We start from the raw sequence: 24,511 nt of genomic DNA on the forward strand, positions 1-24,511 counted from the left end.
TTGTGACTCCCAGTCATATGGTATGGGACCTGGACTAGGGTGGAGGAAGGAGGGCAGGTGAAATTCTTGGTGTATTTTTAAGATAGAGACTTGGATTTACTCCTGAATTGGTGATAGGTTATGAATAAAGGGAGAATGATGTCAGAATTTTTGGTTTAAGCAACTGAAAGAATTGGTTGAGTTGATATTTACTGAAATGGGGAAGACTACCAGGGATAGAAGGATACTAACATTAGATTTGGATATGTTAAGTTCGAGTTGCCTATTGAGTGAAAGTGTGCAATACTAAATAGGATACAAGAGTCAAGTCTGGGAGAGGGAATGGGAAAAAATAATTTGGAGGGTCATCAAAGAACAGTAGGTATTCAGCCTCATAGGAAGTCACCAGAAATAGAATACAGATGGAGAAGCCAAAAAGACTGCACTACGGTGCTCTCCGAGATTGTGCTGGGAAGATGAGGAAGAATATAAAACAATGGCAGATAGTATTGCCAACTGCTATATGATAAAGTAATATACATGGGAATCAAACTCAACACTTAGATAATGGTGCTCTTTGTAAGGAAGGATTAGTAGTAACATTTCAGTATATCTGTAACGTGGTTCTCATTAAGATTATCTGAAGTGGCATAATATTAGCATCTGTTGATTCTTAGTATATGGTGGGTAGATGTTTTATTTTAGGGTTTTTTTTTTATGCTAAGAATGTTTCATAATTTAAAACTGAAAAAGAAGCGGGCACAGCATTCCACAGTGTCAAGCAAGGCTGACTGCATGAGACCACCTAGGTGTTAAATGGATTTTGGACTTCTACACCTGTTCTGTCATTAGAGGCATCAGATGGGAGTCTGGATTCAGCAAACCTCCAGATAATACTGATACACAGGCAGGTTTAGGAACCACCACAACTATTCTACAACTGCTTCAGAGTCCTATAAACTGTTACTTCCCTTGATCGCTGTGTGGAACTTCTGTTACTGTACAATGATATTAGCTTTCAGTGAGAACACGGTCCTGAGAAGGGAGACAAAACTGTGAAAGATCTTATGCCATGGGGGAACACATGGAAGAACAAAGTATTTGGCCTGCAATAAAGAAGACCTGTAACACTAGTCAAATATTGCAAAGTGGGGCTGGGGAGATAGCTCAGTTGGTAGAGTGCTTGCCTCACAAGCCCAAGGCCCTAGGTTCAATCCCCAGCACCACACACACACACAAAAAAAGTATTGCAAAGTGTATTATTTGGGGTATGCTTAAATTCTGTAGCTTCTCTGGTAGGAACCAGCTTTGACTCTATGGAAAAACTCTCACTGTTCAATAGTGGAATGGTTTAGTTTTTGGAAGCAGTAGGTCCTCATTCTTGGAATTAGAAGTTGTGAGGAACCTTAAAGAGGGAATTCCTCCCAGGCACAGTGATGCGCACCTGTGATCCCAATTAATTGGGGAGGCCAAGGCAGGAGGATTTTGTGTTTGAGGACAGTCTCAGCAATTTATCCACACTTTGTCTTAAAAAAGAAAGAAAAGAAAAAAAAAAAAAACATTGGTGGGGGCCAGGGCGCATAGGTCAGTGGTAAAGCACCCCTGGGTTGAATTCCCAGTAGTGGAAAAAAAAAAAAAAGAGAGAGAGAAAAGAAAGAAATTCAGAAATTCCTCCATGGGCTGGGATTTTGGCATAGAAAAAATGAAGAATCCCTTTTATCTTTTGGAAGATCTTCCTTTTCAGCAAGAAATATTTTTGCATCCTGTTGTGAATCCCATGTCATTAAGTTTGAGGGATACCTCTGTGAGATACTTATCTCTTTTAGTTAAACTAAGCTGTTTTATTTACCACAGTTACTCTGCATTTTCTAATCTTGTTTCTTTTTTTTTTTTTTAATTTTTTTAGTTGTCAGTGGACCTTTATTTATTTATATGCCGTACTGAGAATTGAACCCAGTGCCTCATGCATGCTAGGCAAGAGCTTTACCACCAAGTCACACTCCAGGCCTCTAATCTTGTTTCTTTGTGAGAATTGTGGGCTTTTCTTCCACTATAAAATTGAAGGTTGAAAAATCAAAATTGACCTTCTTAAGCATAGGTCACTAGCACTATTCAGGTAATGGGTATCTTAATTTATGAAATTCCTCACAACACCATCTCTTCTACAGGGGAAAGGGATTTTTTTATGCCTCTGTAAGGGCCTTGTATCTAGAAAGGCAGTGTGTGTATTTCTTTAGTGTATGATTGTCTCTTTTTAGACAGTCATAAGCTACAGTGTAATTAACCTGTAGTACACATCATTATAATGATATGCTAAACAAATAGATTCCTAAACACAAAAGGATTCCTAGACAGAATAGTTTAGACATCTAATAGATTACTGACTTTTAAAAAAATATATTTTATTTGAGTGTCATGATTATACAGTTTAATCCGACAAAATCATACACGTGAGGAATTTTATTTCAAGCCCTATTTCCCCCCCTTTTCCTCCCCTCCTCTGTTCCCTAATCTCTCTTCTCTGTTAAACTTCCTTTCTTCTATGTACACATAAAAGTCAAGTTACTTTTGGTATATTTATATGTAAATATAACATGATTTTATTAAATTCATTCCATTCGTCTTCCTCTTTCCCTTCCTTTCTCCCTCCCTCTCATTTTCCTACATCTGCTCCACTGATCTTTCCTATATCTTTATGATATCTAACCTGCTTCCCCACTGCCTTCTTTCCCTTAGTTTGCTCTAGCTTCCACAAACAAGTGAAAACATTTGACCCAATTTTCTGAGTCTGACATATTTCACTTAGCATGATTTTTTCTATCTCCATTTACTGGCAAATGCCATTATTTCATTTTTCTTTATAGCAAAGTAAAACTCCATTATATGTATGCCATTCAGGTCTTTACAGGCATCTGAATTGATTCCATAATTTGGTTATTGTGAATTGTTCTGCTGTAAACATTGTAGTGGCTGTATTGCTATAATATGCTGATTTTACATCTTGGTTAAACACCAGTGAGTGGGATAGCTGGGTCATATGGTTTTTTGAGGAATTTCCACACTGCTTGTCAGAGTGGTTGTACTAATTTCCAACAATGTAAGAGTGTACTTTTCTCCCCATGTCTTTATTTTGTTTAGTTATTGATGGACCTTTATTTTATGCATTTATTTATATGTGGTGCTGAGAATTGAACCCAGTGCTTCATACACATGAGGCATACACTCTACCACTGAGCCACAACCCCAGCCCTGCCCATTTACTGTTAGGGTTATTTGTATTTTTGGCATTGCATTTTTTGAGTCCTTTCTGTATTCTAGATTTTAGTCCTCTGTAAGAGAAGTAGCTGGTGAAGATTTTCTCTAGTTTGTAAGGCTCTCTCCACTCACTTATTAATCATTTCCTTTGCTGTGCAGAAGCCTTTTTTTTTTTTTTTTTTTTTTGAGACGGGGTCTTGCTATGCTGCCCACAGTGGTCTTAAACTCCTGTGCTCAAGTGATCCTCCTTCCTCAGCCTCCTAGAGTAGCTGGGACTATAGGCATACTCCACTACCACACATGGCTAGATTATTTTACTTTAAACCTGAGATTGAAAAAGATTTAGCAGTTTCTTTTTGTAAAGGCATTCTCATTACCAACATTAATAGAGTTGTGTTTTTCACAGAAAAATTTTGAAAGACCTCTCTTCAGAAGATACACGGGGCAGAAAAGGAGACGGAGAAAACCCTGGCGTTTCTGCTGTTACTTCTATGTCTGTTCCAACTCCGATCTATCAGACTAGCAGCGGACAGTATAGTATGTATAGGAATTGTTTCCATGTGATAGACACACAAAAGCAACTTTTCAGTGGAAAAATGTGTGTAGAAAGACTGTCATACTTCAGTGGTGTTAATTAATAAAGGCTAACATTTTGAGCTAGGAATAATGCAAAGCACTTTTTCAGCTTTATCTCATTTACTCCTACAGAAACTTTGTGAAGTAGGCAGCTGCCAATTTATGCAGAAACTGGCTTAGAAAGTTACATGATATTCCTAAAGTCACAAAGCTTTGTAGGTAAGGTATTCAAGATTAGGTTTTTCTCATCTAGGAATAGACTTTTCCCTAAAACTACACTGCTTCATACAGACTGCTCTCTTGGATAATAGCCAGTTATATCCATGACCTTAATTCTAGTGGAAATTACATTTGGATTAGATACATAATGAACTATTAAACATGAACATTTAATTTTCAGTTTGAGGTTAAGGAAGTTTGAATAAGAAAGATAATTTAGACTTTGCAATGTGATTTACAGCATGATTTACACCGTGAATAATCAAGGGATGATTAAATCTCTATATCTGAAAATGTTACAAAAGTTAGTCAGTACACAGAACAAAATGAATACCTACTGGCATAAAGGGAAGTTATTAAGGATGTAAAGGTGGACCTTATGTTTTTAAAGAAAAACTTAAAATCAGAGGAGATAAAACGATGGAAAATGAAATACCTACCACAAATAGATATGTATATATTATTATCTAATGTTCAAAAGCAGTCTATATATTAGTTATTTGTACATGTGTTAACACTTAAATTTTTTTGCCTAATAACTTAGAAAGTAAAATCTTTTGGTTTATTAAAATGCCGTTTGACGGATTTAACAATGTGTAATGAACTAGCCCTCTTTGAATTTTTTGAAGTTCAATTTTTGGTTTTGCTTCCAACATTTTTTATGAAAACTTTTGAATGTATCACAAAGTTGAACAAATTCTACCATACATGTACACATACACACACACACCTAATATAGTTATTCAAGCATCTTTTCTTTGATGGCATTTAGAATTACAGTTAATACCTATAAAGGCTTTCATCTCTAGGATTTTTCCCATTTTCTTTTAGTACTTTCTTGGTTTCATTTTTTACTTTTAAATCTTTGATCCATTTTACATTTATTTTGGTGTTGAGAATCCAATGTTTTCCTCTCAGTTTTCTACTGAGTTTATGGAAATAATACCATTTACATATTTAAGTCTATTTTTAGCTTACTGAAATAGGAATTTAGAATGATGGTGATATTTAGTACATATCTGGGTCTGTTTTGTACATTCTTACATTTATATAGTTCATACTTAATTATTATATATTAATATAGTTTTTTTTCAGAATTTTCCTGGCAAGCACTCTACCTCTGAGCTATACCCCTAGTCTAAAACAAGGTATATAAATTTATTAGTTTTGACAAATGCATTCAGTTCTATACCACCACCCACCACAGTCAAGATTTAGTTCTGTCATCCTAAAAAATTCACTTGTGCTGCTATTTGTAATCTTTCCCTTCATCCCTAACTTTAAAGGGTGATAAGTCTCACTGGCTCTGGTCACAAAATATATGTCCCATCTGACCATCTCTCAGCATCTCTAACCACCACCACTATCTTATCTGAATTACTGCAGTAGGGTCATACTGCTTCCATTCTTGCTTAATCAGTTTTCCATGCTATGGCTAAAGATTATCTGTCTAGGTGCCATAAACTAAAACATTCACAACTGGTCTGGCCTACCACTCTGGATGGCATTCCACTCACAGACTGTTTGCTGTACCTCAAATCCACAAGCTTGTTCCTACTTCAGGGTCTTCAGAATTGTCATCCTCCGTGCCTGGCATGTTCTTGCAATATGGTTTGCATCCTCACACCTGAAGTGTCACTTCTTTAAAGAGACAACTCTTAAAAATATGTTCCCCCTTCCCTTTAGTTTTCTTTATTCCCTTGTATTATTTTTAAAAATTTTTTAATTTGTTCTTTTTACTTATACCCTTATATTATTCTTTATAGCATTTATGAATAATTAAAAGTACCTACTAGGGTTGGGGTTGTGGCTCAGTGGTAGAGCGCTTGCCTAGCATGTGTGAGGCACTGGATTAGACTCTCAGCACTGTGTATAAATAAATAAAAAATAAACATTCACCAACAACTAAAAAATTTTTTTTGAAAAAGAATACCTATTAGTTTAACCATAGACTATATGTATGTAATTGTAGCTTAATTTATGATCCATTCTCCCCACTAGAATGTAAGTTCCTTGAGGGAAAGAACCTTGTTTGCTCATTCCCAGCCATATCCTTTGCAAATAAGACCTGGTACTATAATAGCTTTCTATTTAAAATTGTTATAAATAAGTTAATAAAAGAATACATATAGAATGCCTTTGTAAAGAAACAAACTGGGAGCAGAGATTAATAGCAGTAGAGAGACTCACTTTCAGTTTCAACAAAACAAATTATTTTCTTTGCCACATACATGTATTACAAACACACCCCAAAATTTCAAAGGCAGCATATTAGCAAGTTAATAATTATCTATCAATATGGCTTATTCTAAAACCATTTTTGACTAGACATAGTGGTGCACACTTGTAATTTCAGCTACTTGAGGCACAAGATCGAGGCCAGCCTCACCTGTCTCCCCCCCAAAAAAAAAAAAAAGCACTCGGGATGTAGCTCAGTGGTGGAGCACTGCTGGTTTCAATCCCTAGCACAAATGAATGAATGAAAAGAAAAAAATAAACACACCCCCCCTTTTTTTTATGAAGACCACATAGAAACTTTAGCAAATATTTTATGTTATAATTGAAAAAAATAAAATACAAACTGGTATTTAGGGCAGCAGAGTCCAATAGAATTGCCTGTGATGTTGGAAATGTTTAAATCTGTATCACCCAGCACAGTAAATATTAAATCAGGTGATACTACTGAGTGCTTGGAATGTGACTGGTGAGATGGAGGAACTGATTTTTTTGTTTAATTTTACCTAATAGCCATATGAGGTTAATGGCTGCTGTACTGAATAGTGCATTTTAGAATAAATAAAACCAGGTAAACGCACATGTTAAACAAGAACAGGATGATATGTTGCAAAAATGAAAATAATTCTGTATTACCACCTATTTAACATCAAAACATGTTCATCTACATATATATGAAATCACTTTATCTCTGTGTGAACATAAGAAAAGACTGGGTTAATGTATACCAAAAATAATGGTTACCTAAGGATGTGCAAGGTGGCCACCCCCATCCTAAGGCAAATAAATAGGAATATTGAGTTTTTAATTATATGTTTATACATACAAAGATATATGTATAAATAGTATGTTGTAGGGGGAAAAGACTGAAACTGATTGCAAATATAACATCAAAACAAATCTCTACATCCAAATATAATTTAATGAGTCTTTTAAAGTCATGAATTAAACTATGTGTGACAATGAGATAGGGATGATTAGAAAGTGCTGAAAACAATTATTTTCAATTAACCCCCCTTCCCACTACCGACACACAATTGTGTTTTGGCTTCCAGATTGCCAAAGCATAAAGGGGGGTAAAATGTTGTACAATAATAATTTTAAAAGAGTACAGGGATGCTGCATTAGACTCTGGAGGGGATTTATTATGTGGGAACTGCATAATGCTGAAACGTGTTTTATTTGGTCATGCCTTCTGGTCTTTCATTTAAGTGGGGCGTGCATTAATACAAGTGCAATTCAATGAAAAATGTTTGTGGGGAGCTAAGTAATGTGATCTCTAAGTGGCTTCCTAGTGACTTTATTTGTCCTAGGAATTAAATTAAGAGATTACATTTTAAAAATATCAGTTAAGTATATAGCATGTAATACATTTAACAGTGATAGCAATAGAAAGTAGAGCTAAGGCAAGTTTAATGGCTTATGCCTGTAATCCCAGCTACTTGGGAGGCTGAGGCAGGAGGATCAGAAATTTTAGTCCAGCTGGGCAACATAGGGAGACCTTGTATCAAAATATAATTAAAAGGACTGGGGGTGTAGCTCAGTGGCATACTGCTTTCCCAGCATGCTCAAGGCCCTGCCTTCAGTTGCAAAGTGGGGCTGAGGGATGTAGAGCAAAGAAACAAAGTATGAAGATGACCTATTTTATTTTTATTTTTATTTTTTTTTACTTGTAGATGTACACTGTATCTTTATTTTATTTTTATGTAGTGCTGAGGATGAACCCAGTGCCTAAGGCATGCTAGGTGAGTGCTCTACCACTGAGCCATAATCCCAGCCCAGATGGCCCATTTTTTCATAATATAACCTTTTATTCTATTTGAAAAGTTTCTATAGGCAAATGTTTACCATTTAAGGATACTTTGAAATTATAATTTTTTAATGCTGCCTTTGAAAAAATTATATGATTTCTTTTTTTGGGGGGGGTGCTGGGGATCGAACCCAGGGCCTTGTGCTTACAAGGCAAGCACTCTACTGACTGAGCTATCTCCCCAGCCCCAAATTATATGATTTCTATTCCTTTCCCCCCACCCCCCTTTTAAAAGCCATTGGAGTCATTTGTGATGGTACATACCTATAATACCAGCTACTTGGGAGGCTGAGTCAGGAGGATTGCAAATTTGAGGTCAGCCTAGGCAATTTTAGTGGGCTCCTAACTCAAAATAAGATTAAAAGAGATAGAGCTATGGCTCAGTGGAAGAGATAGAGCTATGGCTCAGTGGTAGATTGCTTGCCTAGCATGTGTTGAGGCCCTGGGTTCAGTCCCCAGCACTGCAAAATAAATAAATAAGTAAATCCATTAGTGCCCTCTTTTAATGCCCCCAAATTTCTGTGACAATATTAGCAATTAGCATGAAGTGTCCCACAGATTCCAGAATGTACTGCGTATACCAGTTAGATGTATTGTACAACTTGAGAATGAATTTAAGATAGTGCATCTGAACTATAAAGATGCACTATTTCTCCTTAGTGGTACTAAGGATAGAACTCTGGAATGCTTTACTATTGAATTACATCCTTGTCCCTTTTATATTTTTAAATTTTGAGACAGGTCTTACCGAGTTGCCAAAGCTGGTCTCAAACTTTCACTCTTCCTGTGTGGTGGGGATTACAGGTGTATGCCATTGCACCCAGTTGTTTTATCTACTTTAGTGCATCCATATCTTTCAGCTCACAGAGTGGTTTACAGTTATCAAGTAAAACTGCATTTAAATCTGTTTTAATATGTAATTAAATCAGGTATAATTATAAATAATAATTGTTTTCTCATCACTCCTTTGAATTAGTGTATACAGCCTTATAATAGCTATTTTCTCTCTTTGGTTAAAGTTGCCATTGCCCCAAATGGAGCCTTACAGTTGGCCAGTCCAGGCACAGATGGAGTACAGGGACTTCAGACATTAACCATGACAAATTCAGGCAGTACTCAGCAAGGCACAATTCTACAGTATGCACAGACCTCTGATGGACAACAAATACTTGTGCCCAGCAACCAGGTGGTTGTACAAAGTAAGTATATTCAGCTATCTATAGAAAGTGTCCCAAGGTACTTTAAAAGACACTTATCAATTAACTTACATTTTTTGACTGTACAGCTGCATCAGGAGACATGCAGACATATCAGATCCGCACCACACCTTCAGCTACTTCACTGCCACAAACTGTGGTGATGACCTCCCCTGTGACTCTAACATCTCAGACAGCTAAGACAGATGACCCCCAATTGAAAAGAGAAATAAGGTTGATGAAAAACAGGTAGGTGATAAATTTATACTATGAAAATGTGTAAGGTTTTGTAATTTCACAACATAACCAGATGTTAGTTGGAACTGTATAATTAGAAATAAGAAGGGGATTTTTATCAACTTTATTTTACTATTATGTCTAATTTATTCCCAATGGATCAGTGAATCCCACTGATTAGTCTTGTTATTCAATATGGCATATGACCTAGAATTCTTCCAGTTTTGTTGTAACCTTTGAAATAGCATTGTTGGGCAAGACTTTTCAAATATTTGGCTTTGGCTTAAGGGAATATTGTCCCTGGTTTGATCTAACCAGACCCACTAAAATTTTCTACATATCAGCAGTAAGGCTGTTTGACTCTCCACTGTGTTCACTGGAGTAGCACTTTCAATTTTCTTTAAGAACTTTCCTTTGCATTCTCACAGCTTGGCTAACTGTTTGGCCAAGAGACCTTTGGCCTGTTCCTGCTCTTGACCTGGAGGGAGTAGGTAACCATCAGGGGTGTGGGCCTGCTGGAAATAAAAAGTCTGGAAAAGTAATATCACGAAATAAAGCAAAAGGCACAGGAAAATATCTTTTGAAGCAGGAGTGTGATAGGTGGAAGAGACCTTATGGGTCTGATCCTAACAAAGGAAAAAGCCCGTGAATGCTTTATTTATAGTGAAATATGCCAAAGGAATTTATGGTGCGGGGGTTTCTTCAAGGTAAATAAGAAGCAAGAAGCTGTGGGGAAGTTTGCTTGATTGGAGACTTAGCACTTACACAGTAATTCCTCCAGGCATTTGGCGCCACAAGGCTAGTTAGGGCACTGGTATCTCTCTCCACCTTTGGAGAGTTGTGTTTGAACCTAGGGCTATCTGAGCCAACAAATTCTGGGGTATCAGAGAATTTTCTCTGAGTAGGACTTCTGTCAAAGCAACGGAGCAATCTCAGATCAGTGAAATAGCACTGAGAGTTCTCTGAAGGGCCTGCCTCTGGTTTAGAGTTGGTTCAGACACACCCACAGTTCATTCACAGCTTTCCAGAGCCTATCTCATCTTTCAACAAGCCTTCCTCCCTAAGCTTAATCATTTCTAACTTTTGATTTAAAACAAAAGATGTGCATTTTTTTTCTTCTTTCATTGTAGGGTTATAAATCAGCTCAATTTCAGAATTGTGTCTCAGGGAACAGGGGTGAGGTCTGCCGAGGAGAGGGAAAGAGATGGGGGAACATTTATCAAATAAGTTTGCTGCTTTATGTGGGCACTGTTCATGTTACATAATTATAACAGCAAAGATTGCCCTAGCAGATAGAATAATAATAATGAAAAAGTTTGAAGTATTGTTAAGAATTACCAAAATGTGACACAGAATTATGAAGTAGGCACAACATATTATTTGTAAGGTGATGCATGCCTGTTATCCCAAGATTCTTGGGAGGCTGAGGCAGGAAGATTGATTACAAATTTGAAGTTGGCCTTACTTAGTGAGACCCTGTCTCAAATTTAAAAAAAAAAAATTTTTTTTAAATAAAACAAGGTATCCTGTAATTTGTTGATTTCAGTTGACTAGGACAAAAGAGGAGAGGGTTAGTGGTATTCAGACATATTCTCAGAAATAAATTGGATCATAAAAATATAGCAGGGTGATTTAACCCCCAGAAAAATTTACTATTATTTTAAATTAGTTTAAACATTACTGCACACACTATATATATAAATCAAGCATGAATAACTGCTGGTTGAGAAAATGCATACAATGGGTAACCTTCTGTACTGTGATCAAGAGGGGAAAAAAAGGACTAATAAATTGTATTAGAAATAAAAAAAGGTAAATAGTCACATATAGAATAGATTTTAAAATTACAATGTGCTTCTGTTTTCAGTTCCACATAAATAAGAAAACTAGAACAAAAGGCTGATATTTTAAAGCAGTAAAGATCACCATAAAACCTTATAATGGATGCTTTAATTATTTAAAAATAAAAAATTTCTTTAACCAAAATCTGACAGCAGGCATCACTGCAAAGGAACTTGGTAGTAAGGTGGAAGCTATCTATTATTTTGAAGGCTCCAGCAAATATAGCAGCATAAGAAAAGGAGGTAATAATTTAAATATTACAAGAGAATTGCATTTCTTTGTGTACCCAGAAAACCCAAGAAACTTGTTAAAAATTACTAGAATGAGACTGTTCTTTTTCATGATATGACCTTGGCTACATTTTTTCTTTTTTGGTACTGGGAGTTGAACCCAGAGGTATCCTATCACTGTGCTACATCCCCTCCCCTCTTTATTTTTTATTTTGAGATAGGGTTAGCTAGGTTGCTGAGGCTGGCCCCAAGTCACTGGGATTACAGGAATGTGCCACTGGGCCCAGGTAGGCTATATGATATTTTCAAAAGGATGGTCAAATATAAAAACAACCTTTTGAAAAAATTGGGTGAGCTTACAGGAAAGTAAGAGAAATCTGGTAAGGTTAGGAATGAGCAAGAAGCATAAAACCACTGAAGCAGTCCCATTTATCTTAGAGATAAATTCAAATCTCCTCCATCAATATAACTGGTGTACAAAGGAGACTAGGGATAGTGGCTTGGACCTGTGTAGACTAGGGAACTAGATCAGAGATAGTTCACTATGCCCACAAACTGAGAAATATAATTTTAAATGGGTCTGAATCCACAGAACCCTCAAATACCCTGGAGGAAAGCCTCGACACAGGCTTTAGAAGTGAATTCCCATACATTGAGTTCTAACAAATACAAGTTCAAAAATCACAGAAGACCCATGGAATCAGGATGCCTTGATATGTGCCAAGTAGGTGAAAATATTTCTACACTTTTGAGCTGTGAGAAAACTGAGGTCTAGAGAAGTCACATGATTTGCCCAAAGCTAAACTGCTTAGTAAGTGGTAGAAGTACGATTTCAATCAGGGATCCAGACTTCAGAGTCCAAGTTTTTAAATAATTCTATACTGCTTTTCACGAGTAAGAGTCAGCAGAAACAGCTAACAACAGAATTGAGTTTTACAAAGTCTTCAAGTTATCTAAGGGAGAAAGGGAAGAAATATATGTCATACCTTTAAATAAAAAAGGATGTAATTAAAAATCATCAAAGATAAAGAGACTAGGGGCTGGGGTTGTGGCTCAGTGGTAGAGCACTTGCCTCTCGTGTGAGGCACTGGGTTCAATTCTCAGCATCACATATAAATAAATGAATAAAATAAAGGTCTGTCAACAATTAAAAATATTTAAAAAATAAAGATCTTTAAAAAAATCAAGAGACTATAAAAATTAAAATTGGAATGAAAAATATAAAGTTATTAGCAAAGATATATTCATCTGCATAAAATATCCAGAATAAAATATTATTTGAAATATTGAAAAAGAAACACTTCACTTGAACATGATACTATATAATTCCTTGCTAATTTCAAAGAAACAAAAATTATAAGGATTGAAGTAACACTATTCCTATTGCTAAACAATTCCTACCAAAAGAAATTCCAAGTGGATCTAATGAAAAATTAGAAATAATGAGTTTATAAAGGTTTTTAGATACAAAATTAGTTTTCAAAAATCAGATGTATTTCTTTCCATCAGCAATAAAATGTATACAAATATAGGGCTGGGGTTGTAGCTCAGTGGTGGTACGCTTGCCTGCATGTGTGAGGCACTGGGTTTAATTCTCAGCACTGCATATAAATAAATAAAGGTCCATGGACAACCAAAAAAAATTTTTTTTAAATGTTTAAAAATTATTATTAAATAATTATTAAAATGGAACAATGGAGCTTGGATTGTGGCTCAGTGGTCGAACATTTGCTTGCCTAGCACCTGTTAAAGAAGGCACTAGGTTTAGTCCTCAGAACCACATAAAAATAAGTAAAATACAGATATTATGTCCATCTCCAACAAAAAATATTAAAAAAAATAATTCGGAACAATGGATTTCCTTCCCATCTATTGCTGTAAGAGTAGAAACTGGTATAACCACTGGAAATAGTAAGACTGATTGCTGTTGTCCTGGATATACTGTGACTCAACAGTTTTATAGTCTGGGTATATTATTAAAAGGATTTTGCAAGAAATATGTCTGAGAATGTTCATAACAGCAAAAATCAAGATACAATCTAAATATCCATTGATAGAATGAGAACATAAATCATGGCCGTGCTTCTACAGTATAATAGTGTTCATTTGCAGTAATTGAATAAGTGATCATCACTTCAGTGAGTGAACTATAGGAAAATACAGCTGAGTGAAAAAAACAAGTATAATGGTTTATAATTTTGTTTTATTTTATTTATCTATTTTTACAGTGGTGGGGATCAAACCCAGATCTCACACATGCTGGGCAAACGCTCTACCATTGAGCTATACCCTAAGCCCACAATATTTTATAATTTTATAAAACAAATTAAATTATACAAAATTCAAGGTATAGACTTACGTACCAGAGACATAAAAATAAAGAAGGGATTGAAGGTAGTAATTGCTTCTGGACAAGAGACCAGGGGTCTAGAATCAGGCAGTGGCTCACCCAATAGTTTCTCTTAAAAAATTAGGTTTGGTTTGGATTTACATGTATTCATTTTATTATGCTTCATAACTTCTACACTTTTTTGTATATATACTGTTTCATAATAGTTTTTATTTTTTTATTTATTTATTTTTTTTGATTTATGAATTTTTTTTTGCATTCTTTTTTTTTATTGTAAACAAATGGAATACATGTTGTTTCTCTGTTTGTACATGGCGCAAAGGCATACCATTTGTGTAATTATAAATTTACATAGAGTAATGTTGTTTGATTCATTCTGTTATTTTTTCCCTTCCCCCCACCCCTCCCACCCCTCTTTACCCTCTATACAGTACTTCCTTCCTCCATACTTGCCCCCCTCCCTAACCCTAACTCTAACCCTAACACTAACCCTTCCCTCCCCCCCAGTATGTGTCATCCTCCACTTATTAGCGATATCATTCATCCTTTGGCTTTTTGAGATTGGCTTATCTCCCTTAGCATGATATTCTCCAGTTTCATCCATTTGCCTGCAAATGCCATAATTTTATCATTCTTTATGGCTGAGTAATATTCCATTGTGTATATATACTACAGTTCCTTTATCCACTCATCAATTGAAGGGCATCTAAGTTGGTTCCACAGTCTGGCTATTGTGAATTGAGCAGCTATGAACATTGATGTGGCTGTATCTCTGTAGTATGCTGATTTTAAGTCCTTTGGGTATAGGCCAAGGAGTGGGATAGCTGGGTCAAATGGAGGGTCCATTCCGAGTTTTCTAAGGAATCTCCACACTGCTTTCCAGAGTGGCTGCACTAATTTGCAGCCCCACCAGCAATGTATGAGTGTACCTTTCTCCCCACATCCTCGCCAACACCTGTTGTTGCTCGTATTCTTGATAATCGCCATTCTAATTGGGGTGAGATGGAATCTTAGGGTGGTTTTGATTTGCATTTCTCTTATTACTAGAGATGTTGAACATTTTTCCATATGTTTGTTGATTGCTTGTAGATCTTCTTCTGTGAAGTGTCTATTCATTTCCTTAGCCCATTTGTCCACTGGATTATTTGAATTCTTGGAGTAGAGTTTTGTGAGTTCTTTATAGATTCTGGAGATTAGTGCTCTATCTGAAGTATGATTGGCAAAGATATTCTCCCACTCTGTAGGCTCTTTCTTCGCATTGCTGATAGTTTCCTTTGCTGAGAGAAAGCTTTTTAGTTTGAATCTATCCCAGTGGTTGATTCTAGCTTTTATTTCTTGTGCTATGGGAGTCCTGTTAAGGAAGTCTGATCCTAGACCAACAAGTTGAAGATTTGGACCTAATTTTTCTTCTATAATCTACAGGGTCTCTGGTCTGATTCCGAGGTCCTTAATTCATTTTGAGTTTAGTTTCGTGCAGGGTGAGAGATATGGGTTTAGTTTCATTCTGTTGCATATGGATTTCCAATTCTCCCAGCACCATTTGTTGAAGAGGCTATCTTTTCTCCATTGCATATTTTTGGCCCCTTTGTCTAGTATGAGAAAATTGTATTCATTTGGGTTTGTGTCCGTGTCCTCTATTCTGTACCATTGATCTACCTTTCTATTTTGGTACCAATACCATGCCGTTTTTGTTACTATTGCTTTGTAGTAGAGTTGAAGATCTGGTATTGCAATACCCCCTGTTTCACTCTTCCTGCTAAGGATTGCTTTAGCTATTCTGGGTTTCTTATTCTTCCAGATGAATTTCATAATTGCTTGCTCTATTTCTGTAAGGTACGTCATTGGGATTTTAATTGGAATTGCATTGAATTTGTATAGCACTTTAGGTAGTATGGCCATTTTGACAATATTAATTCTTCCTCTCCAAGAACATGGAAGATCTTTCCATCTTCTAAGGTGTTCTTTAATTTCTTTCTTTAGTGTTGTATAGTTCTCATTGTAGAGGTCTTTCACCTCTTTTGTGAGATTGATTCCCAAGTATTTTATTTTTTTCGAGGCTATTGTGAATGGGGTAGTTTTCCTAATTTCTCTTTCTGAAGATTCATCACTTATGTATAAAAATGCGTTGGATTTATGGGCAATTGATCTTGTAACCTGCTACTTTACTGAATTCACTTATGAGTTCTAAGAGTTCTCTGGTGGAATTTCCAGGTTCCTCTAAATATATAATCATGTCATCAGTGAACAGGGATAGTTTGAGTTCTTCTTTTCCAATTCGTATCCCTTTAATTTCTTTGGTCTGTCTAATTGCTCTGGCCAGAGTCTCAAGAACGATGTTGAATAGAAGTGGTGAAAGAGGGCATCCCTGCCTTGTTCCAGTTTTTAGGGGGAATGCTTTCAGTTTTTCACCATTTAGAATGATATTAGCCATGGGCTTAGCATAAATAGCCTTTACAATGTTAAGGAATGTTCCCACTCTCCCTATTTTTTCTAGTGTTTTGAGCATGAAGGGGTGCTGTATTTTATCAAATGCTTTTTCTGCATCTATTGAAATAATCATGTGATTCTTGACTTTAAGTCTATTAATATGGTGAATTACGTTTATTGATTTCCTGATGTTGAACCAACCTTGCATACCTGGGATGAAGCCCACTTGATCATGGTGCACTATCTTTTTAATATGTTTTTGTATGCGATTTGCTAAAATTTTGTTGAGAATTTTTGCATCGATGTTCATTAAGGATATTGGTCTGAAATTTTCTTTCCTTGATGAGTCTCTGTCTGGTTTAGGTATCAGTGTGATATTGGCTTCATAGAATGAGTTTGGGAGGGTTCCCTCCTCTTCTATTTTATGGAATACTTTGAGAAGTATTGGAATGAGCTCTTCTTTAAAGGTTTTGTAGAACTCGGCTGAGAACCCATCTGGTCCCGGACTTTTCTTTGTTGGTAGGCTTTTGATGACTTCTTCTATTTCAGTACTTGAAATTGGTCTATTTAAATTGTTTATGTCCTCCTCGTTCAGTTTAGGCAATTCATATGTCTCTAGAAACCTGTTGATGTCTTCGAAATTTTCTGTTTTGTTGGAGTATAGATTTTCAAAATAGCTTCTAATTATGTTTTGTATTTCAATCGTGTCTGTTGTGATATTTCCTTGTTCATTCCGAATTTTAGTGATTTGGGTTTTCTCTTGTCTTCTCTTTGTTAGTGTGGCTAAAGGTTTATCAATTTTGTTTATTTTTTCGAAGAACCAACTATTTATTTTGTCAATTTTTTGTATTGTTTCTTTTGTTTCAATTTCATTGATTTCAGCTCTGAGTTTAACTATTTCCTGTCTTCTACTACTTTTGGTGCTGTTCTGTTCTTCTTTTTCTAGGGCTTTGAGCTGTAGTATTAGGTCGTTTATTTGTTGAGTTTTACTTCTTTTATTAAATGCGCTCCATGAAATAAATTTCCCTCTAAGTACTGCTTTCATAGTGTCCCAGAGATTTTGATATGATGTTTCTTTGTTCTCATTTACCTCTAAGAATTTTTTAATTTCCTTCCTAATATCTTCTGTTATCCATTCATCATATAATAGCATATTGTTTAATCTCCAGATGTTGGAATAGTTTCTGTGTTTTACTCTTTCATTTATTTCTAACTTCAATCCATTATGATCTGATAGAATACATGGTAGTGTCTCTATCTTCTTGTATTTGCTAACATTAGCTTTGTGGCATAATATATGGTCTATTTTAGAGAAGGATCCATGTGCTGCTGAGAAGAAAGTGTATTCGCTCTTGGTTGGATGGTATATTCTATAAATGTCCGTTAAGTCTAAATTATTGATTGTGTTATTGAGATGTATGGTTTCTTTGTTCAGTTTTTGTCTGGAAGATCTGTCCAGTGGTGAGAGAGGCGTGTTAAAATCACCTAGTATTATTGTGTTATGGTCTATTTGGTTTCTGAAATTGAGAAGGATTTGTTTGACATACATGGATGAGCCACTGTTTGGGGCATAGATGTTTATGATTGTTATATCTTGCTGATTTATGCTTCCCTTAAGCAGTATGAAATGACCTTCTTTATCCCTTCTGACTAACTTTGGCTTGAAGTCCACATTATCTGAAATGAGGATGGATACTCCAGCTTTTTTGCTGAGTCCGTGCGCATGGTATGTTTTTCCCCATCCTTTCACCTTTAGTCTATGGGTATCTTTTTCTATGAGGTGAGTCTCTTGCAGGCAACATATTGTTGGATCTTTCTTTTTAATCCAATCTGCCAGTCTATGTCTTTTGATTGATGAATTCAGGCCATTAACATTCAGGGTTATTATAGAGATATGATTTGGTTTCCCGGTCATTTGGTTCATTTTTTAAATTTTATTTATTTATTTGTTTGACACAACTTGTTTCCTTCTTTATTTGACAATTCCTTTGGATAATTCCTCCCTTTGCTGATTTGCTTCTTTGTTTTTCATCTCTTCATCATGGAATATTTTGCTGAGAATGTTCTGTAATGCTGGCTTTCTTTTTGTAAATTCTTTTAGCTTTTGTTTATGATGCAAGGATTTTATTTCATCGTCAAATTTGAAGGTAAGTTTTGCTGGGTATAAGATTCTTGGTTGGCATCCATTTTCTTTCAGGGCTTGAAAAATGTTGTTCCAGGACCTTCTAGCTTTTAGGGTCTGGATTGAAAAGTCTGCTGATACCCGTATTGATTTCCCCCTGAATGTAATTTGGTTCTTTTCTCTCACAGCCTTTAAAATTCTGTCTTTATTTTGTATGTTAGGTATTTTCATTATAATGTGCCTTGGTGTGTGTCTGTTGTAATTTTGTGTATTTGGAGTCCTACAAGCCTCTTGAACTTGATTTTCCATTTCATTCTTCAGATTTGGGAAATTTTCTGATATTATTTCATTGAATAAATTGTTGATTCCTTTGGCTTGTTTCTCTAGGCCTTCCTCAATCCCAATAATTCTTAAATTTGGCCTTTTCAAGATATCCTAGTTCTTGTAGATTCTGTTCATGATTTCTTACCATCTTCTCTGTTTGTTCAACTTTGTTTTCAAGGTTAAATATTTTGTCTTCAATGTCTGAGGTTCTGTCTTCCAGGTGTTCTATCCTATTGGATATGCTTTCTATGGAGTTCTTAATTTGGTTTATTGTTTCCTTCATGTCAAGGATTTCTGTTTGGCTTTTTTTTCAATATCTCTAACTCTTTATTGAAATGATCTTTTGCTTCCTGTATTTGCTCTTTTAACTGTCGATTGGTGCGATCATTCAATGCTTGCATTTACTCTTTCATCTCATCGTTTGCTTCTCTGATCATTTTAATTATATACATTCTGAACTCCTGTCATTTCTTCTGCCATGCTGTCATTGGGTTTTATTGATGTAACATCTAGATTTGTTTGCAGCATTTTCTTTCCTTGTTTTCTCATATTGTTCAGGTATCAGTGGACCGCTGAGATATTGCAGATTTTCTCTATTGACTTACAATGTCCCTGAAGATTTCTATATATATCCCCCCTTAGCCTTCAGTAGGCTGAAGTCTTGGAGGAAGTTGATAATGCGGTGCTCCACAAGGAAGCTGCCTCTCTAGGAGTGGTGGCCTTCAGGTGGGGTATAATCCTTGCTAGTGGGCAGAGGTGCCTCCACTTGTTGACCAATGGTCATCCAAAGGGGACCTAGGCTGCGGGCTGAGGCAAGGCCTGTTTGGGCCTGAGTCTCTAGTTTTACCGTCCTTGTGGGGAAACCTCACCCAGCAGGGAAGACTCACCCTTTGGGGAGGTCTCGCTGGTCCGTTCCCTCCTAGAGGTTCCCCTCAATTTACAGCTACCTCCTGGGCTGGGCTGCCTTCCTCTGCAAAGTTCCCAGGGGCCCGGCCCTACCTCCTGGGCCTGGGAGCCTCACCCTTCGCAGATGAATCTCCTTAGGCTGCCCCTCCTCAGAGAATCTGCCCACAGGCCTGGAACCTTCGCTTCGCCCTAAGCCTGTCTCTGTGCAGCTCTTTCACCCAGAAGCCTCCTAGATCCTGGGACCCTGCTCTGCACCTAATCGCCTGGCTATGCGGCCCCTCCTCTGAGCAGCCACCTGGGGCCCCGTACAATCGCTCTGAGACCCAGAGACCCGCCACACGCCTCTTCCTCCAGACAGCCGCCCAGTATTCCGTTGCGGTCACTAGGAGTCCAAGAAACTCACTTTCCGCCTCCTCCTCCCACCAACCACCCGTAGCCCTGGGCAATCAATCACTCCGAGTCGAAGTGACCCTCCCCGTTCCTCCTCCTTCTCCAGATAACCCCCCGAGTGTTCAGGAGCAGTCGCTCTGAGTGGCTCTGAATCCACGTGACCCGCAGCACGGGTCCTCTGGGCAACCGCCCGGAGCTCTGGTGCGGCCACTCAAGACCAAGCGACCCACCACGCTTCTCCTCCAGGCAGCCCCCCTGTGTTCAGGCGCTGTCACTTTAAGTCCAAACAACTCACCACTCGCCTTCTCCTCTGAGCAGCCACCTGGAGCGCTAATGCAGTCACTGCGAGTCCAAACGACCCGCGCGCTCCTCCTCCTCCTCCTCCTACTACTCCTCCGGGCAGGCCCCGGGGTTCAGAAGTGGTCTGAGTCCAAACAGCTCGCCACGCAGCCCCTCCTCTGGCAACCGCCTGTAGCTCTGATGTAGTCACTCCGAATCCAAGCGGCCCCGCTCCTCCTCCTCCTCATCCTCAGGGCAGGCCCTGGTGTTCAGAAGCAGTCATTCTGAGTCCAGACAGCTTGCCGCGCGGCTTCTCCTCTGGCAACCGCCTGTAGCTCTGGTGCAGTCACTCCGAATCCAAGCGGCCACGTTCCTCCTCCTCCTCCTCAGGGCAGGCCCCGGTGTCCTGAGTCCACACAGCTGTCCTCGCCACTCCTCCCCTGGGCAGCCGCCGGAGCCCCAGTGGTTGCTCCGAGTCCCAGCGCTGTGCCGAGCGGCCTCCTCTACGATGCTCCCAGTTGTCCGAGTTCACTGCTCCAGCGGGGGGAGGGGCGTCTCACCGGCAGCTCTACTTCACAAAGTTTCCTGCATTCCGGGACCACTGTCCCATCCGGGACGCCTTCCCAACGGGTGAGAGTCACCCGGCTGCTTTGAGTTGGTCCCAAGTGTCTCAATATCTCCTCTTTTGAATCCTGAGTCCTGGAGCAACATGAAATGCAGCCACCCTCTAGGCCGCCATCTTGAAACCCTCTCATAATAGTTTTTAAAACAAAGGTAATGTTAAAGGAAATTTAGTAAAGAGTTGTGTTCTCCAGAGAAACAGAATATGACATATTATATTTAGAGGAGAAGTATTGTGAAATTGACTCACAAGATTATGGAGGCTACGAAGTCCCACAATATGCCATCTGCCATCTGGAGAACCAGGAAAACCAGTGATGGATTCAGTCCAAACTCTAGGGAAGGTTACAGGGGTTGGAGGACTGAAGTAAGGCCCAGAGGCCAGAGAACCAGGGGCACTGATGTCCAAAGGACAGGAGACAATGTCACAGTCCACATAAAGAGAATAACCCTGTTTTCTGCTTTTTTTGTTCTATTTAGGCCCTCAATGGATTAGATGATACCCACCCACAATGGTGAGGGGGTGGACGTTCTTTACTCAGTCTACCGATTTAAATGCTAATAATACTTCTACAAGCTGCCTCACATACTCAAAAATGTTTTACCAGCTAGCTGAGTGTCCCTTAACCCAGTCAAGTTGACAAAATCCAACCATCACAGATGTTTTTCTGCTATCATATCAGTTAACTATCTTGAAAATCATGGAGAATAATATCACATTCATATTAATGACAAGACTTGAGCATAGGATCCACATTTTAAAATCACATTGAAAGCTAAATCAATATCTAAACAAATAGGAAATATACTATGTTCTTTGGAGAGACAATATAAACCATCAATTCACTCAAATTTCACATAAATTAACGCAGTTCAAATTAAAGTCCTTAAGGAATTGGACAAAATAAGCTGAAAGTTTACATGGAAAAAATAAGCAACTTGAATGAACCTCCAAGATATGCTGAGTGAAAAAAGACCAGACATGAGAGCACATACTGAGTGTCACTGTTACATGAGGTTTTAGAACAGGAAAATCTAAACCTATGTAATAAAAATCAGAACAGTAGTTGCTTGAGAGAGAACTGACCAGGAAGGGAGTTTTCTGGGGCAGTAAAAATCTGTGTCTTCATAGGGAGATGGGTCATACAAATATATGAATTTGCCAAGACTAATTGAATTCTACACTTAAGATGTCTGTATTTCAGTGAATGTAGATGATACTTTAATTTCTTAAATGAGGTGGGAAAAAAGATGGGCAGGGAAAATTACTAAAGTATATTTACCATTTAATGAAGTTTTTTCTAACATTTTTCAATGCTTATATTTAGAGAAGCTGCTCGAGAATGTCGTAGAAAGAAGAAAGAATACGTGAAATGCCTGGAAAATCGAGTTGCAGTCTTGGAAAATCAAAATAAAACTCTAATAGAAGAGTTAAAAACTTTGAAGGATCTTTATTCTCATAAAAGTGTTTGATTCTTAAGAAAGTATTTTTGTGGACTTACCTAAAAAATAGGTGGATTTTTTTTTTTTTTTTTTTTTTTTTTTAGTGGAGTTTTATAAATTAAAAGGTCAAAAGTGAAGCTAGTTTTTATTTAGGCTTTTGCAACTCAAAGATAAATGTCTTGTGCAAGAGATCTGGTGACAGAGGATAAAGTGGAAAATGACCTCAAGGAAGCTACTGGCACAACTGGAAGCTCTATAAAAATTAAAACATACTCGAAGCAAGCAATGAACTTTCAGCAATTTGAATTTTCTAAATAATAGTTGTTAATCCAAAAATGGCAGATAAAATGGATTTGGTAAATTGAATTTTAGAAAATAAATCAATTTACCCTGTAGGTTTGCATTTCTTACGGTTTCCTGAAATTTACCTTTTTTCAGTTGTGTGTATTTCATTTCTACCAGTAATTCTAAATTACAAATGTAAAAGAAAACCTGATTAATACATTTCTAAATATATAAATTATGTGTTCTGATTATGTATGTGTGTTCTATTGACAATGGGTTTTTAAAAGTTTGTTGGACTTGAAAGGGTTTTTTGAAACTGGGTTTACTATTTTTAAGGTCTTGTCCTAAAAAGCATCTAAGGTACATGAATGGAATATGGTAATTTTGTAACATATTTTTATCAGAATGGAAACAGAACTGTTTAAAAGTTTGATACTTTCAAATAGTTTGTTTTTTGCTTACTCTGGTAAGGGAGATTTTTTTTTTTTTATAAATATATAATAAATTGGTTTTTTGATTCTATATCCTGTATACAGTTGAATATCCAATAATCTGTCATGCTTTAATAGAATGAAATGTTTACAGACCCTTTAAAATACTATTTTTTAAAAACCTTCTGAAGATGCATACCAAAGTTTTTCCAAGATTTTATAATCAGTTTAATGTAAGGATTATCAGGTTCTAAAATAGTAAAAGTTTTTAAGGCAATTTTATGTTAGAGACTATTTGTAATATGTAGCAAATGGTACCTTTATAAGAAAAGTGACTGCCAATATATTTTTATAGCTAATCTTTATAAATTCTAATGTTGAGTTTTTAATGATTATTTTAAATGTTTATATAGTTTATTTAGTCAAAACTTGCATCTCAAAGTATCATTTTTATATTACAGGAGGTAAAGTTCAGATTGGCTAATATTTAAATTTTAAGTTTTATATGCAGTTTATCTAATGTTCAAAATACTGTCATTACACCAGTGTTTAACCTCTGTATCCTAATTTGTATACACTTTGAAACTGTACTGCAAAACTATTGTGTTCTTCTTATACTGTGCTTCATATTGTCTATGAAATTAAAAGACATTTGATAAAATCAGGTTTGTTGAATGTAAAATATAATGCTTAATATACAAATGACAACCTTGCTGATAAACTATTGTTAATCATACTAACTGTACTGCTTTTCTAATTTTAAAGTGAGGATAAGCTTAACAGTTCTAGTATATACAACCTGTTTTAAAGGGGAATATATTTGTTTTGACTCAGTCAGAATCACTTATAATAAACTAAGCTAAAATTTCTGCTCTACATGTGTTAAGACATTGTTGAGGAGTCTATGATTTAGAAATCTTTACCTGACTGATAAATTTGTGATTGGTTCTCCTAATGAAATTTTTCATTAAAAGGATCTTTAAATGGGGCTCTACTGACTTGCAAACAGTTTAGGAAAACGGGGGAAAAAGATCATTCCAGAGATTACTTACATCATGTATTATCTTGTGTAAAGCCAGAATCTCAAACCAGTGGCCCATTAGGCCTGAAGATTATGAACAGGTAGAGTCATCTGTAAAAAGTGTTTTAATAGATAGTGTCTGGCTACAAGTCTAGTTCTTGGTGCCTGTACAGCTGAATACCTGCAAATATTTGTGAATTCTTTGCTGCCTGCAGACTTGTGATGTAGGGCCTTGCCAAACCCAATTACTCAGTCCAACAATATGTAATAGGCCTGGCCATGCCTATTACATACTGATGGTACTGTAAATGCATACCAGATTATTTTCCTGTT

At 36.9% G+C, this 24,511-nt stretch overlaps 1 protein-coding gene across 4 annotated transcripts in view; it reads left to right on the plus strand.

Moving 5' to 3' along the window:
* Positions 1 to 24,043, plus strand: part of ATF1 (activating transcription factor 1) — a 47,291-nt gene extending 23,248 nt beyond the window's left edge. For 2 of the 4 annotated variants that reach the window (XM_079139826.1, XM_079139827.1), the window contains exons 4-7: positions 3,641 to 3,771; positions 9,094 to 9,273; positions 9,360 to 9,519; positions 22,327 to 24,043. In XM_079139826.1, the coding sequence (XP_078995952.1) occupies positions 3,641 to 3,771; positions 9,094 to 9,273; positions 9,360 to 9,519; positions 22,327 to 22,471 (616 nt within the window). In that variant the 3' untranslated portion in view covers positions 22,472 to 24,043. Of the gene's footprint in view, positions 1 to 3,640; positions 3,772 to 5,119; positions 5,178 to 9,093; positions 9,274 to 9,359; positions 9,520 to 22,326 lie in introns of those variants that run through there. The other 2 variants (XM_079139829.1, XM_079139828.1) reach the window with 2 other exon arrangements.
* Positions 24,044 to 24,511: the final 468 nt, after the last annotated feature.

Source organism: Sciurus vulgaris (genome assembly GCF_902686455.1).
Source record: "Sciurus vulgaris genome assembly, chromosome: 5".
Lineage (NCBI taxonomy): Eukaryota > Metazoa > Chordata > Mammalia > Rodentia > Sciuridae > Sciurus > Sciurus vulgaris.